The 22,613-nt window shown below is 44.6% G+C and overlaps 1 protein-coding gene across 1 annotated transcript in view; it reads left to right on the top strand.

The window, feature by feature from the left end:
- Positions 1–6,845: 6,845 nt before the first annotated feature.
- Positions 6,846–22,613, top strand: part of ITPK1 (inositol-tetrakisphosphate 1-kinase) — a 207,895-nt gene continuing 192,127 nt past the window's right edge. Inside the window, exon 1 of the mRNA XM_006133665.5 lies at positions 6,846–7,767. Within this exon, the coding sequence (XP_006133727.1) occupies positions 7,673–7,767 (95 nt within the window). The 5' untranslated portion in view covers positions 6,846–7,672. The remainder of the gene's footprint in view (positions 7,768–22,613) is intronic.

Genomic DNA, 22,613 nt, shown 5'->3' on the forward strand with positions numbered 1-22,613 from the left:
ATGCGCACCCCCTCGTGGTGCGCCTGGCAGATGGCAGCAGTGCGGGGCTGTTCGTAGGCCTGGCCCTCGCCTCCCATCCATGCTGGGAGGAAGGCCTCCCCCCTCCACTCCACGAGATTGTGGAGCATGCAGCACGCAGCCACTACCTCCGGGACATTCCGCTAGCCCATCTCCAGACGGATGAGCAAACAACGGAACCGGGCTTTCAGACGCCCGAAGGCGCACTCCACTTGGTTACGGGCCCGGTTGAGGCGGTCTTCAAACCGCGCCCGGTTGTGGTCCGGCCGCCCCATGTAGGGCTGCATTAGCCAGGGCTGCAGGGGGTAGGTCACGTCCCCCACAACACATGTGGGCATGGCCATGTCCCCGACAGTAAATTCCCGCAGGTGGAAGTAAGTGCCCACCTCCAGCCTGCCAAACAGGCCGGAGTTGCGTAGGATGCGAGCGTCATGTCCCCTTCCGGACCAGCCCACATAAATGTCCAGGAAGCAGTCACGGTGGTCCACAAGGGCCTGGAGTATAATTGAGAAGTACCCCTTTCTGTTTATAAAATGGGCCGCTCGATGCTCCGGGGCATGGACAGGGATGTGGGTTGCATCCAGGGCTCCCCCGCAGTTGGGGAGCCTGAGGACAATGAAGCCGGCCACCGTAGCTTCCATGTCGTGCAGGCGGATGACTCTCGGGACTATGACGTCAATGATGGCATGGATGACCTGCAGAAGGGTGCAGAGAACCACAGGGGAACACATCACATAAGGCAGGGTGAGTGTGTGCTCCCTTGGGGGCTCCCTCCCCGTGATGCCCTCTGTCCTCACACACACACACACATGCACCAGGGCCCCCTTGTCCCACGTGCCCCCCCTGCAGGCCTGGCAAGGGAGGGACGGCCCAAACCCCTGGGTGTCCCAGCCTAGAGTCTTGCCTGCCCCTGGGCATGGAGTGCAGCACCCTCCCCCCACTCCCAATCCCCATGGGACTTACCTGCATGACAACAGCACCGACGGTCGATCTGCCCACCCCAAACTGGTGTGCCACCGATCGGTAGCTGTCCGGGGTGGCCAGCTTTCATAGTGCGATGGTGACCCCCTTGTCCGTGATGGGTGCCCGCAGCCGGGTGGTGGTTCTTTGGAGCGCAGGGGCGAGCCAGGCACACAGCTCCAGGAACGTCTGCTTTCGCATGCGAAAGTTCCGGAGCCATTGCTGGTCGTCCCATTATCCTAGGACCAGCCGGTCTCACCAGTCAGTACTGGTGTCCAGTCTCCACAAGGGCCTCTCCATGGTGGGGTGGGGATGGCACAGGGATGCCATGGCCTCCCTAGTGAGGGAGTCCAGAGTGATCTGCGCCTCTAGGTCCTGGACAAGGACTGCAGCATCCTGGAGCAGCAGCTGCAGGCACTCCAAAATGGCCAGAAGGGGCCAGAGCAGGCACATGGCCACCCCTGGCTACATGGCACAAGAAACAAGCTGAGCTACAAAAATCAGCCAAAGGCACTAAAGGCACAAGGCAGTGGTGTCCAAAAAGGCAGAGGGCAACCACAAATGGAACTGCTATAGCTGTCAATCCCTGCAAGAAGTCCTATAGCACGAAGCAGGAGAGTAACGGCTGTCCGGGGAGATCCCTTTAAGCACGTGTCTCAAAGGAGCTCCAACTGCTGCCCTTTTGCCCTCATCAAAATGGTTCCGGGCTTCTGCTTTTGTGCAAAAGTGTCCCGCCAATGTAGACATGCTTTTGTGCAAAAGCACATCGTTCTTACGATGAGTCTTGTGCAAATACTTTTAACGCAAAAACTCTTGCATTAAAAGTATTTGCACAAAATCATGCCAGTGTAGACGTAGCCTGGATGTAAAGTGTCACATATAATTGAGGACTCCCAAATAGACTCTATAACACCAGAAATAAAACCTGTTTAGAGACCTCTCTAAATTCACCAATCAAAGAGCAGTATTGCCAACCCCAAAATCACAAGGAACGCCTATACAAAGTTATGAGACTGGTCTACAAATCATAAGATTTTTAAAAAATAAAACACGTTGGATTTTTATTGGCCTTTTGTTTCTTGAGTATTTAGGGTTCATGTTTTAAAGCTTTCCTCCTTACCTGTAAGGCTCAGAGGTATAGAGAACTTTTTTTAAATGAAAGCTGAGATTCCTACATAATCAATTGACTCCAAGCTTTTAGAAAAACATCAAGGCTGTGTCTAGACATAATTTTCGTAAAAGGGATGCAAATTAGACATATTGCAATTGCAAATGAAGCAGGGATTTAAATCTCCCCCGCTTCATTAGCATAAAAATGGCTTCTGCTTTTTTCCGGCTCGGAGCTTTGCCAAAAAAAAGCGCCAGTCTAGACGCGGATCTTTTGGAAAATAAAGCCTTTTCCGAAAGATCCCTTATCCCTCTTAAAATGAGAGGGTTCTTCTTAAAATGAGGGATAAGGGAAAAGGCTTTATTTTCCGCATCTAGACTGGTGCTTTTTTCCAGCAAAGCTCCGAGCCAGAAAAAAGCCGCAGCCATTTTTATGCTAATGAAGCAGGGGAGATTTAAATCCCAGCTTCATTTGCAATTGCGATATGTCTAATTTGCATCCCTTTTACGAAAAAGGGATGCAGTCTAGACACAGCCCAAATGATTTGAGACTCATGGTAAAGCAATGGGGGAATTCTTGTGAGCCCATGCTTTGGCCACAGTATAAATAAAAAAATCAAACAATATATTCTCCACTAAACATCCTAATGAGATACTACAAATGGTAAACTGAATTCAACGGCTCCTGATATGAACAAATATCAACCTAGTTTTTCATATTTGAGATGGGTTACCAGGAATCATACATGACAATATTAAATCTTTCCACTCTCAAGTCAGCATATTCACAAAGCACCTATAATTTTGATCCATGCATTTATTGGATTGTGAAAGAGAAAGGAGAAGAATTAGTGTAGATAAATGTTCAAATAAAAAAAAAAAGCCTGAAGGAATTAGGACTGGGCTCCTACATCTCACATTCAGAACTGACTAGGACACTTATGACCAGATTTTCAAAGATGTGTAAAAATCAGATAGATATCTTTGAAGATCCGAGTTGGCAACTGTCTCTTTAGAAGCTTAATTACCTTTGAAAATCTGAGCTTAGATTTCCAAGTCCAATTTTCAAAAATGACTTTAGTCACTCAAGTGCTTTTGAAAATTTTAACTGGGGGCCTAAAGACACAAAAGGCAGGAGATATGCTATTCCTTTTAAAAACGTGTGATGTCTATTTTTAACTACATTTTATATTATTTTTCTCCCAGGGACAACTGACCCCTACGGTCCCCTCACTATGCCACTGCCCCCCCTCCTGCAGATCTATCCTCTTATGCAAGTGCAAGATCTGTGAGAGCCGTCCCATGAATCTGCAGTTAGTGTCTGTGGTGCCTGCTTCTGGGTGGTGTCTCAATGCTGCCACATTCACCTCCAAAGAGGGGGCTTCCCAAAGCAGGCCCTTGCTGATCCCCAAGGCATCCACAGGTCCAATGTCCTTTCAATGGGCCCACTTCCCAGGGCTCATTGATCTTGGATCTGGCTTCCATCCCCTCACCAACACTCATCAGAACTACTGTGCCCTCCTGGCTTAGGAAAAGAATAAACAGGAGGATTGGAAATTAACCCACCCAGTCTCACATCCCATAGGCAGGGAATGAGCCATCTACATTAGGCCCCAGCTGGAGTATCATGTCCAGTTCTGGGTGCCACATTTCAGGAAATGTGGAGAAACTGAAGAAAGTCCAGAGAAGATCAACACAAATGATGAAAGATCTAGAGAACATGAGATATGAGGCAAGGCTGAAGAAATTGGCCTTGTTTACCTTGGAAAAGAGAGGACCAAAAAGGGACATGAGAGCAGCTTTCAAGTATCTAAAAGAGTATCATAAGGAGGAGGAAGAAAAATTGTTCTGCTTGGCCTCTGAGGTTAGGATGAGAAGCAATGGGCTTCAATTGCAGATATTTAAGACCAGGTTAGACAGACACCTGTCAGGGATGAACTAGGGCAACTCAACTTTGGAAGCCCCAGGGGCCACTCTGATACTTACAGAACATGCTGAGGGCCTCAACTTAAGTGTGGTTGCATATGCAAGCAAATATATACAAATAGCTTCTCTCACACTGACAAGCATGAATACAAAGATTAAGGCAAGACTACACAACACACAGGCCCCATTTAAGTCAGTTCTGCTGATATTAATAAAATGCAATATTTACCCGATTTCTACCCATGTGACAGCACTTTTCATGAGCAATGACAGTCCAAGAATTTAACTACTAAAATACATATCAACAGAAGATCATTACACTGACTACTTTTTTGTTTTGGCTCCCACTCGCCGGTCACGTGTCGATCCCCACATAAACCCAAACTGCACCGCAAGGCACAAACAAACTGGCCGTGGGCAGCATACCAAGTTATTAATAAACATTTTATAAACCTTTACCTTTTCTCTCTGCTGCCATGTCTCCTCTCCTTGCTCCATCATCTCCCCTGGTGCCTGCTGCCCCCCAATTCCTCACCCTTCTCTGCTGTCCTGACGCCTGCCCTTCTCACTGCCCTCAGCCCTCCTGCGACCTGTCCACCTCCACCAGCCCTTCTCTCCCCCCTGTGCCCACTCCTCCAGTAGCCCCACTCTGATCATGTGAGCTACCCCTCTTCTAACACCTCCCTCTACACCCCTGCCTCTGGTGCAGGTCCCTCCCCTGCAGGTGTCTGCCCTTCTGCTTCACCTCAGAATCCCCTGGCACTTGCACCTTCCCTTAGCCCTGCACCCTCCTGGTGCCTCCCCCTTCCCTTAGTACCCCTACCACCTTTGCCCTCTTTTTCCCTGATGCCCATCCCCTCATCAGTCTTTGCCCCGTTCTCCTCCTGCCCTTCTGTGCCCTCACACATGACTTGCTCCATCCCCACCTTTTTCATGCCCACCCCTTCTTTCAAGCCTTCTCCCAGCACCTCCCCTCCCCCTCTAGCCCCCAATGCCCTTTCCCTATCCTCTCCTCTCCCAGCATCACCCTGTCCCCCTTCCCACTGACACCTCCCCTCCTGTCCTTTCCCTCATTGTCTGCACTTGGCCCCCTGGCATTTGTCTCTTGGTGCCTTCCCCTTTCTTCCCCTTTCCGTCCCCCGCTGCACAAGCCCCTCCCCCGCTGCACAAGCCCCTTCCCCTCCCCCACTACACAAGCCCCTTCCCCTCCCTCCCTCCCCAAAAGTCCCTTCTCAAGTCCCTTCCCCCACTGCACAACCCCCTTCCCCTCCCCTCCCCACAAGCCCCTCTCCACCTCCCTGCTCCTTCCTCTTCCCATAAGCCCCTTCCCCTTTCCCGCTGCACAAGCCCCTTCCCTACATTCTGCCTTCCACATTTCAGAGCCGGAGTCTGCGCTCAGGCCCCGGAGTCCGAACCCGGAGGCAGCCATGCAATATGCCTCCGAGGAGGTTTAAAAACCTGGGCGTGACATCAAGTCACGTCACGCTCAGGCCCCGCCGACCTACAACTTTGCACATGGCAGCAGCAGGCGGTGAGGGGGAGCCGCGCACAGTAGGGATGGTCCAGGGCCGAGGGGGGTGCTCTGGGGAAGGGATGGGAGGTCGGCGGGGGGGGGGGGGGTTTCTGGGGCCTGGTTCACGCAGAGCTGGAGGAGAGACCCAGCTCCACATATTGGAGGAGCAGGGCCCCCAGCACTGGCCAGCACTTCCGGGTTCAGGGGCGCGGGGCCCCCTTAGGCGTGAGGCCCGATTCAACCAAATTGGTCGAATCGGCCTAAGGCCGGCCCTGTGTTCACTCTCTCTGGGGCATTTGGTATTGGCCACTGTCAGCAGACAAGATACTGGGCTAGATGAACTTTTGGTCTGACCCAGTATGGATGTTCTTATGCTCTCTCCCCTAGGCACCCTCCCTTGTTGAGCTATCTCCATGGCAAGGTTTGCTGAAGCCTCTGCAGTCAGGTTCCCTGAGCCCAGGAGCACAATGCAGCGTCAGAGCTTAACCCCTTCCTGCCTGCACTGTAGCTGGAGCTGGCTGGGTTATGTTGGTGGCCAGCAGCAGCCGCCTAGAGATTTTAGCTGTCTTTTGACACTGGGCGGGCAGGAACAAGCTGCTTCTAACCACAAGGGAGGGGAGCTCTGCAAAGACAGGGGCCAGATCATTTTCCCCACCCTCCTGTTGTGACTAGAAGCAGCTCTCATCTCTTCCCTTTGCACAGTGCTGAAAGACTGCTGCTTCTGGGCATGTGACCTGACTGCCCACCCCATGTGTTGCATTAGGAAGACCTGGTACCAGGAGAGGAGGTCTGTCCCAGGGGCACAGCCAGGCAGAGAGGGTCAGGTCAGTGGGTCACCCCATGTAGGAGAGGTGTTATGGGAGTGTGTGTGAGCCACCTCTCCCTCTATGAACCCCGAAGCCTTAAAGATAAGAAGGTAAATAAAAACAATCCAACTACCCAGTGTTTTTAACAGGCGCTCAGTCAACCTGGTATGAATTTGAATATTTGTACTGCAGAGTTCTGATTGCTTGCTGCTGAACTCCCTTGAATATGAGTAAATTTACCAAGCATCCCATAGTCAGCCCAGCTACACTGCTGACGTATCCTCCCCCCCTTACACATGACTCATCGTTTTACTCTGGAAAACCACTTTTCAGACCCCGTTCTCCACCAGGCCACATGGGAGAGCACCAGCTCTGGCGCCGCCAACCCTAAAAGGAGGGGGTGGGGGTGCTGTGTCTTTAAGGAGCTGCAGCCCAGTGCTGCCCCCTGCAGGTCCAACCACAGTGGTTCTTCCCTGCCCGCCCATAGGGCCGCTTGCTGCTGCTGCGGCGGGTGGGCGTGCGGCAGAGCCGGGGGAGCTAGCCGCTCCGGGCAGGAGGCGTAGGAGCGCGGCGCAGCGCTGGGGAGGGTGTGTCCTTTCTCGCATACCCGCCTGCTCTGGGGGCGGAGAGAGGAGGAACCAGAAGCGGCAGGAGGAAGTGGAGGCGGCTTGGAATAGCGGGCAAATGGAGACGTGAGAGGCGGCGGCGGCAGCAGCAGCAGCAGCGGGGGAAGGAAGCGAGCTGGTCTCCGGATTCCCGGGCGTGCAGCCCGACGGCCGCTGGGGCTCGCCTCTGCAGCCTGGGCCGGAGGCTTACTTGGGCCCCTGCCGCGGGGCTCCGCTGCTGCCCGGGGGTGCTGCTCGGAGAGCCGCGGGGTTGTGCCCGCTCTGCGGGTTGCTCCCTTGGCGCACGGAGGAGGGTGGCTGGAGGTAGACGCTTCCCCTCCACCAGAGGCACCTTCCCTCCCAGCCTGCGCTTTCCCTTTTCTGGGAGGGCCTGCGAGGGATTGCACACAAGTTACAGCTGCTCGGAGAGCCTGGACCCTGCCCGAGGCAGCCGAGCACGGTATCTGCCCGGGGAACATTGCTGGCGGCTTCCGAGACAGCATCGGATTTTTTTGGTGTCTTTGCTTGAAACCCAAGTGCACGTAAAAGTGCCTCCCCGGATTTTCCCGTGTTGCTTCTCCCAGGGCTCCTTGCACCCCAAAGTCTGAATGATTTCCCTTTAGAGGCTTCTTTTTGAGAGGGCACCTCAGCGCCACGCTGCTGCATCGTGTGTATAAGGGCTTTCTCTTTCCTCCTTTAAAAATAAAACCCTCCACTCCGCTGGAGGGCAAGGGAAGATGCAGACCTTTCTGAAAGGGAAAAGAGTTGGCTATTGGCTGAGCGAAAAGAAGATTAAGAAGCTGAATTTTCAGGCCTTTGCAGAGCTCTGCAGGTAAGGAACAAATCCTGGCGAGCTATAATCGGGAGGGGGAGGAGGGAAGAAACAGCCTCTTCTGTCTCGCTAGAACTTGACAGTCTGTCCCCCTCCCCCAAGTGCATTTGACATTGTGGGCCTTCAGCCCTATCTCTGGTTATCAAATTAACATGCAATTATAATATAGTATTGATAAAGACCAGAATGACTGCTGCTTCGAAATTGAGTAATAAATTATAATAGCCTGGATGAAGGGTTGTCAAGGAAGCAGTGCCTGGCCGGGTGGTGATGTGAAAGCATGCTATTTTACTCGGGGATCCATGGCAGGCGGGGACAAAAAACAGTTTGGTAGCCAGGAAAGACTTTAGTATGACCTGTGAAAGGAGGTTTTCTCTTAAGCTGTTCATTATTTTCCCTAAATTTCATACGAGCGGTATGAAATCTTAAATCGTCCACAGCGTCAGCTTTCCCTAAGCTGGCAGAGTGGAACTGCTACCCACGCATCCATGTACCATTCTTTTGGGGAATGCAGAGGAGCAGTGTGATATTGACAGTCTTCCTGGCAGACTGCGTGTATGATTTCCTCCTACCCACTCTGCATCCCCTGATCCTAAAGCTAGTTTTCTGGATCTCAGTCTGAAGTCTCTCTGCTTCCCTTTTTCATATGTAGGGTACTGATAATATGGCTTTAACTGGGCTGTATGTTGCAAACTTCTGAGAAACTTGTGTTTGAACTGTGGTTTTGTGTGCGAGAGTGCAGATGAGACATAGTCATGCTCTGTGACTTGCATACATTTCTGTTTGCACATCCTTTCTTCAGCTCTCTTGTTTTCGCGATAAAATAATCCAGTTCAGACTCTTTTTAAGAACATGACGGGCTTCAAAAGAGGACTGTGAGGGCTACTGTTCATAAATTCCAAGTGGCTAGATGGTATGATGCCCAGAAAATTAACCATCATATTGGGGTTTAGAATATTTTTAGTCTCTGTATCAGGTTTTAATCTGTAAGGGATGTTTAGGCGTTTCTGCCTGAGTGTAAATACATGTATCCACCTCCACTGGTAGGGTGCTTGATATTTTAGAACAGGCTACTCATTTGTTTATGCAACTAGTATTTACATGTAATTATAAGGATGGAATCAAATTAACAAAATCTATTAAGCAATACATCGGTGAACCAATAGTAAATATCATGTAAGAGCATTCAACTAAATGACAAATATAAACAATCAGCAGTCAATATTAGATTTCTCAGTTTAAAATAACACGTTTAACTACTGCTCTCTCTATTTACACACCAACTTCTAAAATTTGGTGTCATTTAATATATAATGCACATTATTAGGAGCCTTCTGTCTCCAGACAATTTTCTCTTTTCATCCTGAAAACAAACTGTATGACTCAGTCTTGAATAGAACCAAACTACAATATCTCAATATTAAAAGCACACTTTTTCTTATGCTCATAAAAGGATCTTATGATTTCATAACCTAAAACTAACAGGTCTATCCTCTTAGACTCTAAACACACAGACCCTAATGTTCTGTTTCTTTGTGCTTGGTATCTGGCATTCTGAGTCCTCTGTGTAGGAATTCAAGTTTCTCTGCCCCTACTCTCCCCCAAACCTTTCATTTTCTCTTTCTGACTTGTAGTTGTTTGATTTTTTCCAGATAGCACACTTGTCTTACGGTATTACGTAACATTGCTCTATAATTTCCACACTTACTGCACAATTATGTTAATGGATGTTACAGGCACTGAAGTAAAAATAGGCCCAGAGTCAATCTACAGCTGCTGAAAGGTAGCTTAGCTAAGCTGGCTTTAAAAATTAGCATGTGTGTTCTTGTCTGGTTTGCTTTAGAGTTCCAACTCATTTTAAAATCAGTTAGTATTTCTGGATGGATTTCTACAGTTTAGAGAGAGCTCCTAGGCTGTGAATGGGAAAGATCTACAGACTATTCCCTGTTCTTCCTATGACTTCCTGCATGATTTTGAGCAAGTCTTTTAGTCTATCTGTGCCTCCATTCTCTATCTGTAAAATGAGGATTATAGTAGCGCTGACATCGTGGTGTATTGAGGACATAAACAATAAAACATTGTGACTTACTTGGATACTATCATAATGGGGGCCATATAAGTACTGTAGTTAGATATGGGCCTGCTCCTGAGATGAGTTCCAGGTGTTTGGCACTCATTAAAATTAATGGTGAGTAGCAGTCATCTGCAAAGACCTTTTTCCCAAAGAAGGATGAGGGCTGTCATAGGGTATGTCTACACAGCAGCATTATTTCAAAACAACTAGTGTTATTTCAAAATAAAGTAGTCCACGTCTACACAGCAGGCAGTTATTTCGAAATAATGTTGAAATTCTGTCAAGCTGGAGGATGACTTATTCTGACTCCTGTAACCTTCATTGTATGAGGAGTAAGGGAAGTTGGAGGAAGAGTGCTCTATTTTGAAATAAGTGCTATGTAGACTCCCAATGTTGAAATAAGCTATTTCAAAATAAGCTATGCAATTGACGTAGCTCAATTGCATAGCTTATTTTGAGTTAAGCCCTGCTGTGTGTACACACCTATAGAGAGCTGGTCTGCTTAGCATCAGAAAGTGAGGCATACATTGAGGGTAGTTGTGAGACACTCGTCTTTGGGGGGGAAAAGGCCTTTGCAGTCCCAGAACTTGCACCCAAATCCAGCTAAGTGGAGAGAACATAACAGCAAACTAGTTGTAGATCTGCCGGAGGGTATACTCAGTATTAGGGATGTTAATATGCGTTTATTAAAGTAAACATGTAACCACTGAAATTTTCAGTGGTTACACAGTTACATGGGTAGGGGAGAGGCAGTCAACTCTCTGGGAGCTGGTGCGCATGGGGAGCCAGCTTTGTGAGCAACAGTTCCTGCCAACCCCCCCCCCCCCCCGCCGCTCTACTGCTGCTTCTGATACAGAGGCAGCAGCATAGAGGGGGGCGCCGCATGTAACTGTACCCATTAACTGAAGAGCCTGGGCAGAAGAGATAACCATGTAAATGGTTACACTTTCAGATGCCTACTTGGTGTAATGGCAGATATTGTACAAATGTGTCATGGCATGCAGAGTAATACATTTCAGTGGCCTGGTGACTAGAGTAAAAGTACTTGGTGCTGTTCTCTTTCCACAAAAGAGGAGAGTGGATGAGAGAGGTCCCGCTTCTCACAAAGTGAGTATGAGAATCAATTTTTGCTTGTTCCCACCAGTGTGAGAAAATGGAAATGATTTCACAGAAACTCCACTTTCTGAACACTAGACAACACTGTGTATGAACAAACGAAACTACTTTCCTGCTAAGAAGTCTGTGCAACATGTCAGCCACTGATTTGACAAATATGAAAATGTGAAGGCATTTGATCCTTTTTGGAGTCTCTAGGGGTGCTACTGTAATGCAAATAATAACTAACAGTCCCTAGGCTGTGCATTTTAGATTGGTCCAGTAGAGAATCGCTACTTTTTTTTTTATAGAAAAGCAGATAGACACAACTATCATTATTCATTATTAGGATTTCATACAAAGGAGACATTCTTTTCATTATCTTGAGTGTTTGAGTAAGTTGTACAGTGCATGTGTTATTTGTACTTAAGACGATAGAAACTGGTTCCACGGGTCATCAAACGTTTTTGTTGCTTTAGGATAAGAATATTTTTACATGGCTAGGAAATAAGGTGGTGAATTAGAACATGGAACTCATGTATTCTCCTTCCCCTCCCCCTGATAGTTGATCTGTGAGAGTACACCTGGATTCTTATGTTTTCTTAAGACATAGTTAAACTTACTCTCCAATTCTTAGAGCTTGGTTTCTGTGATTTGTGGAATTTAGTTGCCCTTTGTGCAGATAAACATCACTAGTAGCATTTTATAAGCTACCAATCTTAGTAAATCATTTTCATAAAACTGGGGTAAACACTGTTGTCAGAGCTGTAGATTAGGGAGTGGTTTTTTTTGTTTTGTTTTTTTGTTTTGTTCTGAATTGTATGGGATGCATTAACAGGAGTGTTGTGAGCAAGACATGAGAAGTCATTCTTCTGCTGTACTCTGCGCTTGATTAGGCCTCAATTGGAGTATTATGTCCAGTTCTGGGCACCACATTTCAAGAAAGATGTAGAGAAATTGGAGAAAGTCCAGCGAAGAGCACCAAAAATGATTAAAGACCTGGAAAACATGAGCTATGAGGCAAGGCTGAAGGAATTGGGCTTGTTTAGTTTGGAAAAGAAAAGACTTGAGGGGACTTGAGAGCAGTTTTCAGGTATCTAAAAGACTGTCACAGGGAGGAAGGGGAAAATGGTTGTTCTTGGCTTCTGATGGTAGGACAAGAAGCAATGGGCTTAAACTGCAGCAAGGGAAGTTTAGGTTAGCCATTAGGAAAAACTTCCTAACTGTCAGGGTGGTTAAATACTGGAATAAGTTGCTTAGAGAGGTTATGGAATCTCCATCATTGGAGATATTTAAAAGCAGGTTAGACTGATATCTATACTGTGCTTGGTCCAGCCATGAGAGCACGGGACTGGACTTGATGATCTCTTGAGATCCCTTCCAATTCTAGTATTCTGTTTCCTGTGTTTACTGAATTAGGTACAAGAGGCCAAATATGAGATTCCTAAATCTCTGGATCAAATAATTTTGATCTGAAAATATTAAGCACATTCTTTATATAGCAAACCATTGAGTATATTGAATATTTTCCAGGAAGAACTCAGGGGATTTTCTTTATCTTCTGCTCCCTACAAAAAACTAAATGCTACTTTTGTTAAATGCAAGGCTTGTGCCAATTTGCTTTAAAGGCTGTGTAAACTATTAAAAATTAAACATAGGCATTCTGATCAATAGCTCTGATTGTTGCCTACACTGGTGTGCAGTATTATATCTTGAAGTCAATGGGCAGTAAAGGGGGAGTAAAACTTCTTTGTTTTCAACTCTCAATAATAGCTGCAAGCTCTCAGGTGTTAGAAATTATACTGAAGATAGGAATGAACTACTCTTGACCTTTTAGGGACATTGGGGTTCTGTGCTGCTTCTGGCATCTTGGCTCCTTCATCCTAGTAGACTGCACAGCAGAAGTGACCTTCCTTCTAGCCTTGGAGAGAGAGAGGTGCACTACCCCTTCACTATGGTCAGAGTTCACAGTGGAAGTGTCTGTCATCTTCCTCCATCCCCCCCCCCAAAAAAAGTTTGCTACATACTAGGAGCCTAACTGCTTCCTGAGATCACAGAGCACAACTGCTGTGCTGAAGGAATGGCTCAAATAACATGTATTTTTAGTACATCCCTGTGTTTATGGGGCTAACAGTTTAAGGAGCCAAGAGTCCTTTTGCTGGCACATCTTTTTTCCACAAAGCAGATTGATTAGGATGCAGTGGAGTAGGAAACATTAATAATTTGGCCTCTTCGTATTGGAAAAGGTTCCTGAAGAGTAGTTCCTAGTATGTGCATATGTTATTTCCTGCCTCTCTGGTTCCACTTCTTTGCCTCCTTACTAATTCAGAAACCACCACTCTTAATTTTGGGGAAACTTTCTGTAAAACAGAGGTTTTATCAGAGGTGGGATTCTAGAGTTGGTGTAGTTACAAGAAAATCCAGGAAAGTTAAGTATTTGAATTGCACATGAGGGGAGTGAAGATTGATGCTGTATGTCTTGTGATGCAATCCAGATAACATGCTGCTCATTTGAACACTTGACAGTTTTCTTTAAGATGACACTGAACAAATCCCAATGAAACAGTAGAACAAGGCATCTGAAAGGCACACACAGAGAAAAATAAGCACCTGGATTGGATGCATCCAGTCTTTCATTGTGTGAAACAAATGCTCTTCTGTTAGTCCATTTTTCTTATCCCCCTTACTTTTCACTCATAAATCCAGTAATCCACATTAATGATTGTATTTGTGTGTCTGGAACTTAGTTTTATTTCAGAAGCCATTTTGCCCTTTACCTGATCAGATATAAAAGCTAGTACTTTTGTAGTGTCCTATAGTTTGTATAGTATTTTGTAGCTTTAGCTAGTTTTCATGGTACTCAAGGTTGTAACTAGTAGTATCTCTATGTTATAAAGGAGGAGAATGTGTTCAAGTGTGGTGTTTCTTTTGAGTGTCTCTCATAATGGAAGTTTTTGGGTTCCATTTATTAAGGTTGTTTGTAACTTCAGTTTGCTCATCTTGCAAGTTAAAAGGTGTTTATTCCTCCTCTAGCATATTAAAGTCAAGCAGTGTTCTTAGCTGGTGTGGGAGCATCAGTAGTAACAGTTCTACATTTGAAACTAATGAATGATTTCTGTGAAGTGAGTCAAAATAGAATACAGCTTGCTTTCCCGTAGCAACTTTAGCTCTGCAAAAGCAGCAGATAGTCAGTGTATTGAGGAGTGAACAATTGGCAGCAGTTACTTTGAAGGCCCTTGGGACTGATCTGTAAAATGAGGTGTCATTTTTCTGGCCATAATTGCACATAAAACTGGCAGAGCCAGATCTAGTGTTTAGAAGCAGGGTCAGTTCACATACAGGTGCTGAATTCACCCAGGAGGGGCAAGTTGAAATGATGGTTTGATTTTTCTTGATCTTGTGCTGCATAGTTAAGAGTAACACTTCCTCCATGCTAAGAGCTCTGAATTGGTAACTTGAAAGCCCTTAGGGAAGTAGGATGTTTTCTCTTTTATTACAGCCCTCTCAGATTCTTTTCCCTCCTGTTCAACATGGAAAGCTCCTTTGATTATTTCCCAAATACTTACAAGTTCTGCATGCTCACTTTGGCCCAGTTTTTCATGAATTCTCTTGCAGCATTGAACCTTTTCTGTTTCAGCTGGCAAACAAATAGAGTCAGAGGTGGAGGGTAGGAGAAGGTGGAACACTGAATGCTTGGTTTTGCAGCTGATATGTTCCAATGCACTGTGCCTGAGAATTCCAGGTCCAACAACTTTGCTCAGTTTATTAGACTATGCTGAATCTATGCTTGGGGAGGGGAGCTGTGAGGAGGGATCCTTTGAAAGAATGTTGTCAGGTTAAAAATCAGTATTTTTAAAAGGCCTTACCTCTGCTGGATATTTGGGTGTTAAGCAGTAAGAGTATCTCTCTTAAAATGTGTAAGAACAAGTGTTTGTTTCTCCAGTCAGGAAAAACCATATTCAAATGTCATTTTCCTGATGAAAGTCTCCTTACTAATTATGTCCAGTACATCTTGAAGAGGTGTTTTTAAATAAGCATGGACCATACTGAAGAAGCTATTCCGTGGTTCAATTTCACTCCATATGGAGCCTTTGGATTTTAATGAGCAAGATCATTGCTGCAAAGTTGATAATGATTTGGAACCTGTTATGTTACAGTATAATTAGTGAGCTGAAAAGTATAAGGCCAGTCTGGACTATACAACCTTACCGCCTAGAGAAGTATTAGAGTGGAGAGTCCGATGAGGCTTTAACAGTGAGATTTTTAATATTGACTCTGTATCCTTCTAAGGATGTTAAAATTAGATTAATCAACTAATCAAATGGTTGATGTAACTTACATCAACTATTTGCTTAGTTGATAAGGGCGTCTCCATCTTTGAAACGTAGCAAGAGGTGACTTGCTACATTTCAAAGGGGAAGTGCTGTGGAGAGCACGTCCAGTGGGGAACTCAAACAGTTCCCCGCTGACCCTGCACTCCTTGTGGCGCTTTGCTTTTGAAATGTAGTAAGAGCCCCATGGAGACTGTGCTGGGTGAACTAACTTCTAAGCTGGCTCCCTCCAGCACCGGATCCTGCTCCCCCCTGCTGCCTTCATCTGGTAGAGGCAGCAGTGGGGGGAAGCGACTAGTCGAGTCACTAGTCGACTATCCAATAAGCATTTGCTTAAATGCCTATATTCTTTGGAGGAAACAATATTTGGCAGCAGAGCCTGTTTCATCTTTCATTTCATGTTGGCTCATAATTCCTCATGTTGGCTCATGTTGGCTCAAAAATACCTTTGAAATTAAGGGGATTGGGGGGGGGAAGAGTGGAAAATGAACTACTTCAGCTTTGATTTTGACGTATGATTGCATATAGTCCTATCTTCACATATTCTTTGGTGTTGGGGAGAGGGGAGATTTGGATGTACCATTCCTTTTAATTTCCAATGGAAATGAGATTTCCAAATCCTCATCAATGGCTTTGAGAATTCACTAATGCCTGATGTGTTCAACTCACGTTACCTATTTCACAGCCACTAAAATGGCAGAGCATATTGAGAGCTCACTATAAGTCATTCAGTGATCTTTGGCAATGGTCAGCCAGTAAGCTGTTGAGGCTGTGCAATACTGGGGTTAGTTGCGTACGGATTGTATGGTGGGTCCTTTTAGTTTTCAGAGACGAAAAGGTATTTATGCATAAAACCATATTAAAACCAATGCAGCTATATAGCAAATTGCTAGAACATTTCACTCAAGGATTTTATAATGCTTTACATGTTTTGGAGTAAGCTTCACAGCAAAAATTCTATGTTTGGTTGTGGGGAAAGACATGACTGAGATGAAGAGAACTTTGAGTCCAGGACATAATGTAATTTATGTCTTATCTACAAGCAACAGCAGTGTGCAGTAGAGAGGGTAAAATTTCTAGAGTTAAGGTGTTGCACACTAATTGGTCCATGTGAACCATGCTGGTGTGTGCTGAAAGTTCTCTAGAGTGTTTTAAAGTGACATAACGGTACTACATTAAATTATTCAAACTTTTTTTTAGAGCATATTAACCAAAGTTGTGAATGTTTAATAATGACTATTTCCTGCCTCACCTTGCTAAAGATATCTGTAAATTGAGATGATCAGTCAATGACTAACTGAACAAATTGTGTGTACATGGTGATTAACAGCATTGGCCAGAAATGACCGTATCATAAGAGTTTGTTTATAATTGTCCACTCTCTACAGTGATAAAATGGTTTGTCTCATTATGCCACTCCTAAATGACTTCTACAACCGATATCCTAGTTCAGCTTATTCTTTATCTTGTCAGCATAGTTTCATTACAAGGGCATTAAAGGTCAAGGATTCAGATGGGAATCTATGCTATCTAATCAGATTCAGCAATATGTAATGAATATGTAATATATGATTCAGTAATATATTATCAAATCCATCAATTAGTATGAGGACCTTCAGAAATAGGACCTTCAGAAATAGCCTAGCTATACTATTTTAAGTGTTTCAGTAGTAGTTTAAATATAGTATTTTCCTTGAAACTTTTTAGATTAAAACACGAGAGAGATGTACATAATGGATCTTATTCTTTCTCCATTTGTTTGACACAACCGGGAGCTACTACAATACAGTACAATTAAGATTCCACTGTACATGTATGTAACAAAAAGGATGTGGACAAATTGGCAAGAGTCCAGCAGAAGGTAATAAAAATGATTAGGGGTTAAGGCACATGACTTATGAACAGAGGCTGATGGAACTAGGCTTGCTTAGTCTGCAGAAGAGACAAAATGAGGGGAGATTTGATAGCATTATTTCCCTATCTGAATGCTGCTCTCAGGGGTGACAGAATGAGGAGCAACGGTCTCTACTTGCAGTGGGGGAAGTTGAGGTTGGATATCAGGAAAAGCTTTTTCACAGGGGGTATGTCTAGACTGCATCCCTCTGTCGGTAGAGGGATGCAGATTAGGCAGGTCGACATTGCAAAGGAGGCTGGGATTTAAATATCCGGTGCCTAATTTGCATAAAAATGGCCACCACATTTTGCCGACTCTGCACTTTGTCTGCAAAAAGCTAGAGGGGGATCTGTCGAGAGAGAGAGCCTTTTTCGACAGATCCTGTAAACCTCCTTGCAGGAGGCATAAGGGATCTGTTGAAAAAGGCTTTCTTTCTCCACTGATCCCTCTCTAGACTGCCGCTTTTTGCCGACAAAGTACTGAGTCGGCAAAACGCGGTGGCCATTTTTATGCAAAATTAGGCACCGGATATTTAAATCCCAACCTCCTTTGCAATGTCGACCTGCCTAATCTGCATCCCTCTACTGACAGTGGGATGTGGTCTAGACATACCCTAAGAGAGTGGTGAAGCACTGGAATGGGTTGCCTAGGGAGGTGGTGGAATCTCCATCTTTAGAGGTTTTTAAGGCCGGGCTTTGAAAGCGCTTGCTGGCCTGATTTAAAGTTGGGGTTGGTCCTGCTCTGAGCAGGGGGTTGGCCTCAATGACTTCCTGAGGTCTCTTCCAACTCTAATCTTCTATCTGATATATAAAGGAGTATGCTAGTAACTTGGATGCTATAAGAACTGCCGCAACCAAACTTTGCATGGGATAACCTTTCCTCCAGGAGAAGGTTTTAAGGTACTGTGGGAGGGAAGCGATGAGAGAGATGGATCCCTCTCCCTGGGGCTGCACGGAGTTTGGCAGTGCGGGGAGAAGCGGCGGGGACAGTCACTCACTAAGGCTGGCAGAGGGACAAGGAAGCAGAGGGCAGGCTCGGGCACTGGCAGCAGGCGTGCAGCTCCCTTCCCCCTCCATCCCCTGAGGCTCCTCACCTCAGTTATATCAACTTTCCCGAGCAACGCTGGGTAACTCCAGCTAGTCTTCTATGAAAATCAGTCCTGTACCCATATGGGACCACTGAACCCATGTGGAGCCTTGTTCAAGTTAGTGCACCTGTGCATTGGTGCAGCAGTTTGTCCAACTGCTGGCATTAGCAGGATTATGGCCTCAGTTTATGTTGAGCAAACACATGGCCACAACAAATAGACGGGGTGGGTGAGGACACACGGTGCTAATGATATTAGTGATTGGTGTAATAAGCAGATGCCTAACTGCTTTTGGGTGTTTTGTAGGCATCCTGGAAAGGTGAGACATTTGAAGGATATCCGTTATGTTCTTGTCCTGTTTTAGTCGTGGTCTTTAGCCTTGGTGTGATCTGTTTCTTTTGTCCTGTAATTTTTTTAAAAGAAAAAAAAAAAAAAAGGAAATTCTGAATCTGTTTCCATTTTGCAGGGTTCAAAATGTAATTAGTTCTAATGTTAGGTTTTCTTAAATGGTTAGAAAACACTTTGTAAAATAAAAACACATTTTTTGGTAAATGAAGAGTGTTACCCTTTTCCATTAAAAGGGTTACAAAATAATTAGAAGTCCATCAGTTTCTCAAACACTATTGGTTTGAAGAAAAGGTTTTCCACTCAGCAGAGTATGGCCGATTTAAAAGTAAAGTCAGCCAGCCTATCTTCATCCTTGTACTAGACAGTCATCAAATTTTGCATATTCCAAAAAGGCAATAGGGGCTCTAAACACCCAAATGCAAACAACTTTTAGTGAAAGAGAGAAGGGCTCCTGACATGCATTTACTTGGCTAGGTTTAGATAATTATAGTAACTAATAGTGGTTTTCACAGATCAAAGTACAGTATAATACAAGAGCAACGTGTACCTTTCTGTAGTCCAGGAAGTGCAACTCTGTTTTAACACCAAACAAAATCTTTGTCCTTTGACTGATACGGAGAATGAACAGTATCTTCTGTTTTCTGTTAGTTGTCAGCGCTGGTGTGGCTCTGTATTTAGAGTTGTGAAAGCTTCCAGGTCCTTGCACTGTCACTCAAATGAACAGATCTGACTGGAAGACAATTCCATTTTGTGAAAAATTTCAGGGGTTTAGCATTTGATTTCATTTGGCACTGAAACCTTTCAAAATTTGTTTTTATTTAAAAAGAAATCCCCTGCTCCCTTCAACTCCTTCTGAACAATAGCTAATAGTCTGGTTAAGGCAGTAATTGGATGTGTGAAAGCCAGGTTCAAAACTCTCAGCACTGACTGATTCAGACCAAGGACTTGAATCTGACTCTCCCAGATGTGTGTCCTGACCACTGGATTATTGTCCATTCTGGCTCCCCATGACTCATCTTGATGAAAGTTTTGTCAAAACAGATACATTTCTTCAAAAAGTTTTGATTTTTTTCATATCTATTTCAGATCAGCTCTAGTTTGCACAATAAACATACTGCCAAAAATGTTCAAAGACGGCTTTGGAAGAGTGAGAGAAAACAAACATGCTGATCTCAAGTTGCTGTTTCATCTAAACATTGCATGTAGCCTTATGTGTGTACTGATAATCCAATTCATTGTTTTCATGCTGTTGCCCTCTTTTTCAAGGAGTGTAGTAATGCTATACCTTTGCTTCTGCGGGTAGTGTCCAATGTAGAGCAGAGTACTGGTAATTGTGATCTGAGAAGCTCTTTGAGGCTAGAGCAGCATGGTAGAGCCTTATATGAGGGTCAGGATTTAGGTTTGACTGCAGTTGGAAGAGTATAGATGAAGCTTGCTCTGTGGATAAAGAGAGGGTTTAATTCACGAGCAGTAAAAGAAAATTGCTCAGGTCTGCGTGTGTTTGGGGGGAGGGCCTGTTCCTTTTATGATATCTTCTTTAATGCTAGCTGAAAAAAATAACAAAAGGAGGGGAATAAACCTATATAAGTATAAGACTACACATAGGAGCGGCAGCAATTTGAAGCAGACCTCAAAAGCCGTATGATTTATAAAGCATGGCTACCTCTTGCTGTCAGTTGAAAGAACAATTCTTTTTCTCTTCAGATGTGTGTGTACTAAAACATCAGTTCTAAGCTGTCTGGCCCTGGAAGATGATAGCATTCTGAGACCCATGGAGTGCTCTCTAGCAACTTATAGGCCAACCCATAGATTGCTGTGAGGAATTGCCTCTAACACTTGTATGTGGAAGGAATGATTGCTTCAAGATGGGCTGTTTGTGGATAAAAGGGTAAATCCTTAGGGCTCTAGCCACCTTCGGTAGAGAAGGGAAGTGTATTTTGGCACTGGTACTTGCCACTATCTGTACATAATGTTTTCTTTCCCTCACAAAAATTTCTATGGGGCCTGCTGTCTGTCTGTCTAGCGATAGAACTAGTTGGGGAAAAATGGTGCTGGGGGGAGAAATTTCTAGCTATTTTGTGGACAACTTTCCCAACTTTTATGCTGTATTCAAAATTTTAAAAAACTCAATTGCTCTAATTATGATTTTAAAATAAGGTGTTAGGTGGAAAAACAACACTTCAGCAAGGTTTTTCCCCTTTTCATTCTGACTGACATTCTAGCCTGGGAGCTCCCAACATCTGTTTGAGAGTTAGTCCTCTGTGTTCTTGCCATGAAAACGTGGATAAAAGGGTGATAAAATGTGGATAAAAGTTAGGTTGCTTGCTAACTTTAACAAGACATCAAATTCAAGGTGTGTTTATACTATTACCACCTTGGAAAATAACTCTTGTTTTGTTTAAAAAATGCTCATTAGCTTAGTTCCCTTCTGATTCTTCTGTTGTGGGAGTTTCCAGGATTCGTACAGCACACAGAGGTTCATTGCTCTTTGCTGCATAGGAGCAGTGGAACTGTTCCTGGCAATGGGAAAACTTGTGTTTGGGGACAGGGCTTTCTTGGGGTCAAGCTCAAAACACTGGAACTTATTTATGCAGGCACCTTGCTGCCTTCTAATCCAAATTTTAAAATGTACCTCTCTTGCCCTTGTTTTTCCTCAAAGCCACCCATAAGATATCAGTTTGTATGGCTAGCTAATTGGAACCAAACAGTTCCTAACATACAACTCGTACATCTGTCCTGAGAGAGAGGGCACTGGTGTGGAGAGGAAATCTTACCTCACTGATATTTGTCAGTTTGAATGTTTAATTTAGAAGAGCACTTGGGTGTCATGGTGATGAACATGGTGAAAATTAGGGATGTAAAATCCAATTTAATTGACGAAAAAGGGGAGGGGAAAGAGGATGGGAGGAGGGAATTGAGTGAGCAAACTATGTTGTGTCAGGTGTTAGGTTTACACATGATGCTTTCATTTTTGTGTGCATGGCATATTGACGTTGAATAGTTAGTTACTTTAAAATGTAAATATTTGCATAATACCTCAGTATGTGCTGTAGGGGACCACAAGATCTTTGAGCATAAGTTTTCCTTGCCACTGTATACTCTTTGTGCTACTATGGGCAGCAGTTTCCTGAGCAGCCTGGCACCCTGTGTTTGCTCACAATGAGCATTGTTTGGGAGTAGGCTGGTACAGTATACTTTTGCTACGATTTGATCTCTTTTTCTACAGAGAGTTACCATGGCACTTAACTTTATCCCATTACTTTTTGGTAATTTTCACCTGCCGTAAAAATAGTAATAGACTATCATGACTCTAACCGCAAGAGATTAGAGACAGAATGTTTTTCCATGATTGCTTTATGCTTTTGACGGGTTTTTTGTTTTTGTTTTTATAGCGAGTTACATTGCTTCCCTTCTAGTTTTGGTTTCTCCTCGTAATATAGGTGTTTCTCAAAAAATAAGGAAGGCAAAGGACTTAAACATGGAGAAATGTAATTGTGAAATCATAACATTTGGTGGGGAACTTGGGGATAGGTGGAAATATTTCAAATTAATTTTAAGACTAAAACTGCTTTTAACTGTTTTAAAATTACAAATTGATACTGTTTCTATGAGTGATACTCTTTGTTAGCCAGTTTTATGGTGAAATTAATATAGTTTGTTTTTAAAAAAATGTAGTAGCCATAATTTCTTAGCTCTATTTAAAATTCACAGAATCATATAAACTAAAAGAAGATGTGGTTTGAACGAGGGATTAAGATGTAGTCTTGAGTTTTAAAGCCAGCCCTGCAGCTAACTTCTCTTGGGCAGGTCACTTAACTTTCTGTCCATTTCTCCATGTATGAAGTGAGGATCCTGTTTGTTTGGAGACTGATTAGATTAGGGGTCTGCAACCTCCAGCACACCTGCCACTTATGGCACCAAGCTGATTTTCACCCCCCACCCCTTCTTCTCCTCTGCAGCTGCTGGAGAGTGTTCTCTCCTCCCTGTAGCAGGTTAGGCTGTGGTGGGAGGAGGCAA

Source organism: Pelodiscus sinensis, chromosome 5 (assembly GCF_052426305.1).
Source record: "Pelodiscus sinensis isolate ZL-2025 chromosome 5, ASM5242630v1, whole genome shotgun sequence".
Taxonomy (NCBI): Eukaryota; Metazoa; Chordata; order Testudines; family Trionychidae; genus Pelodiscus; species Pelodiscus sinensis.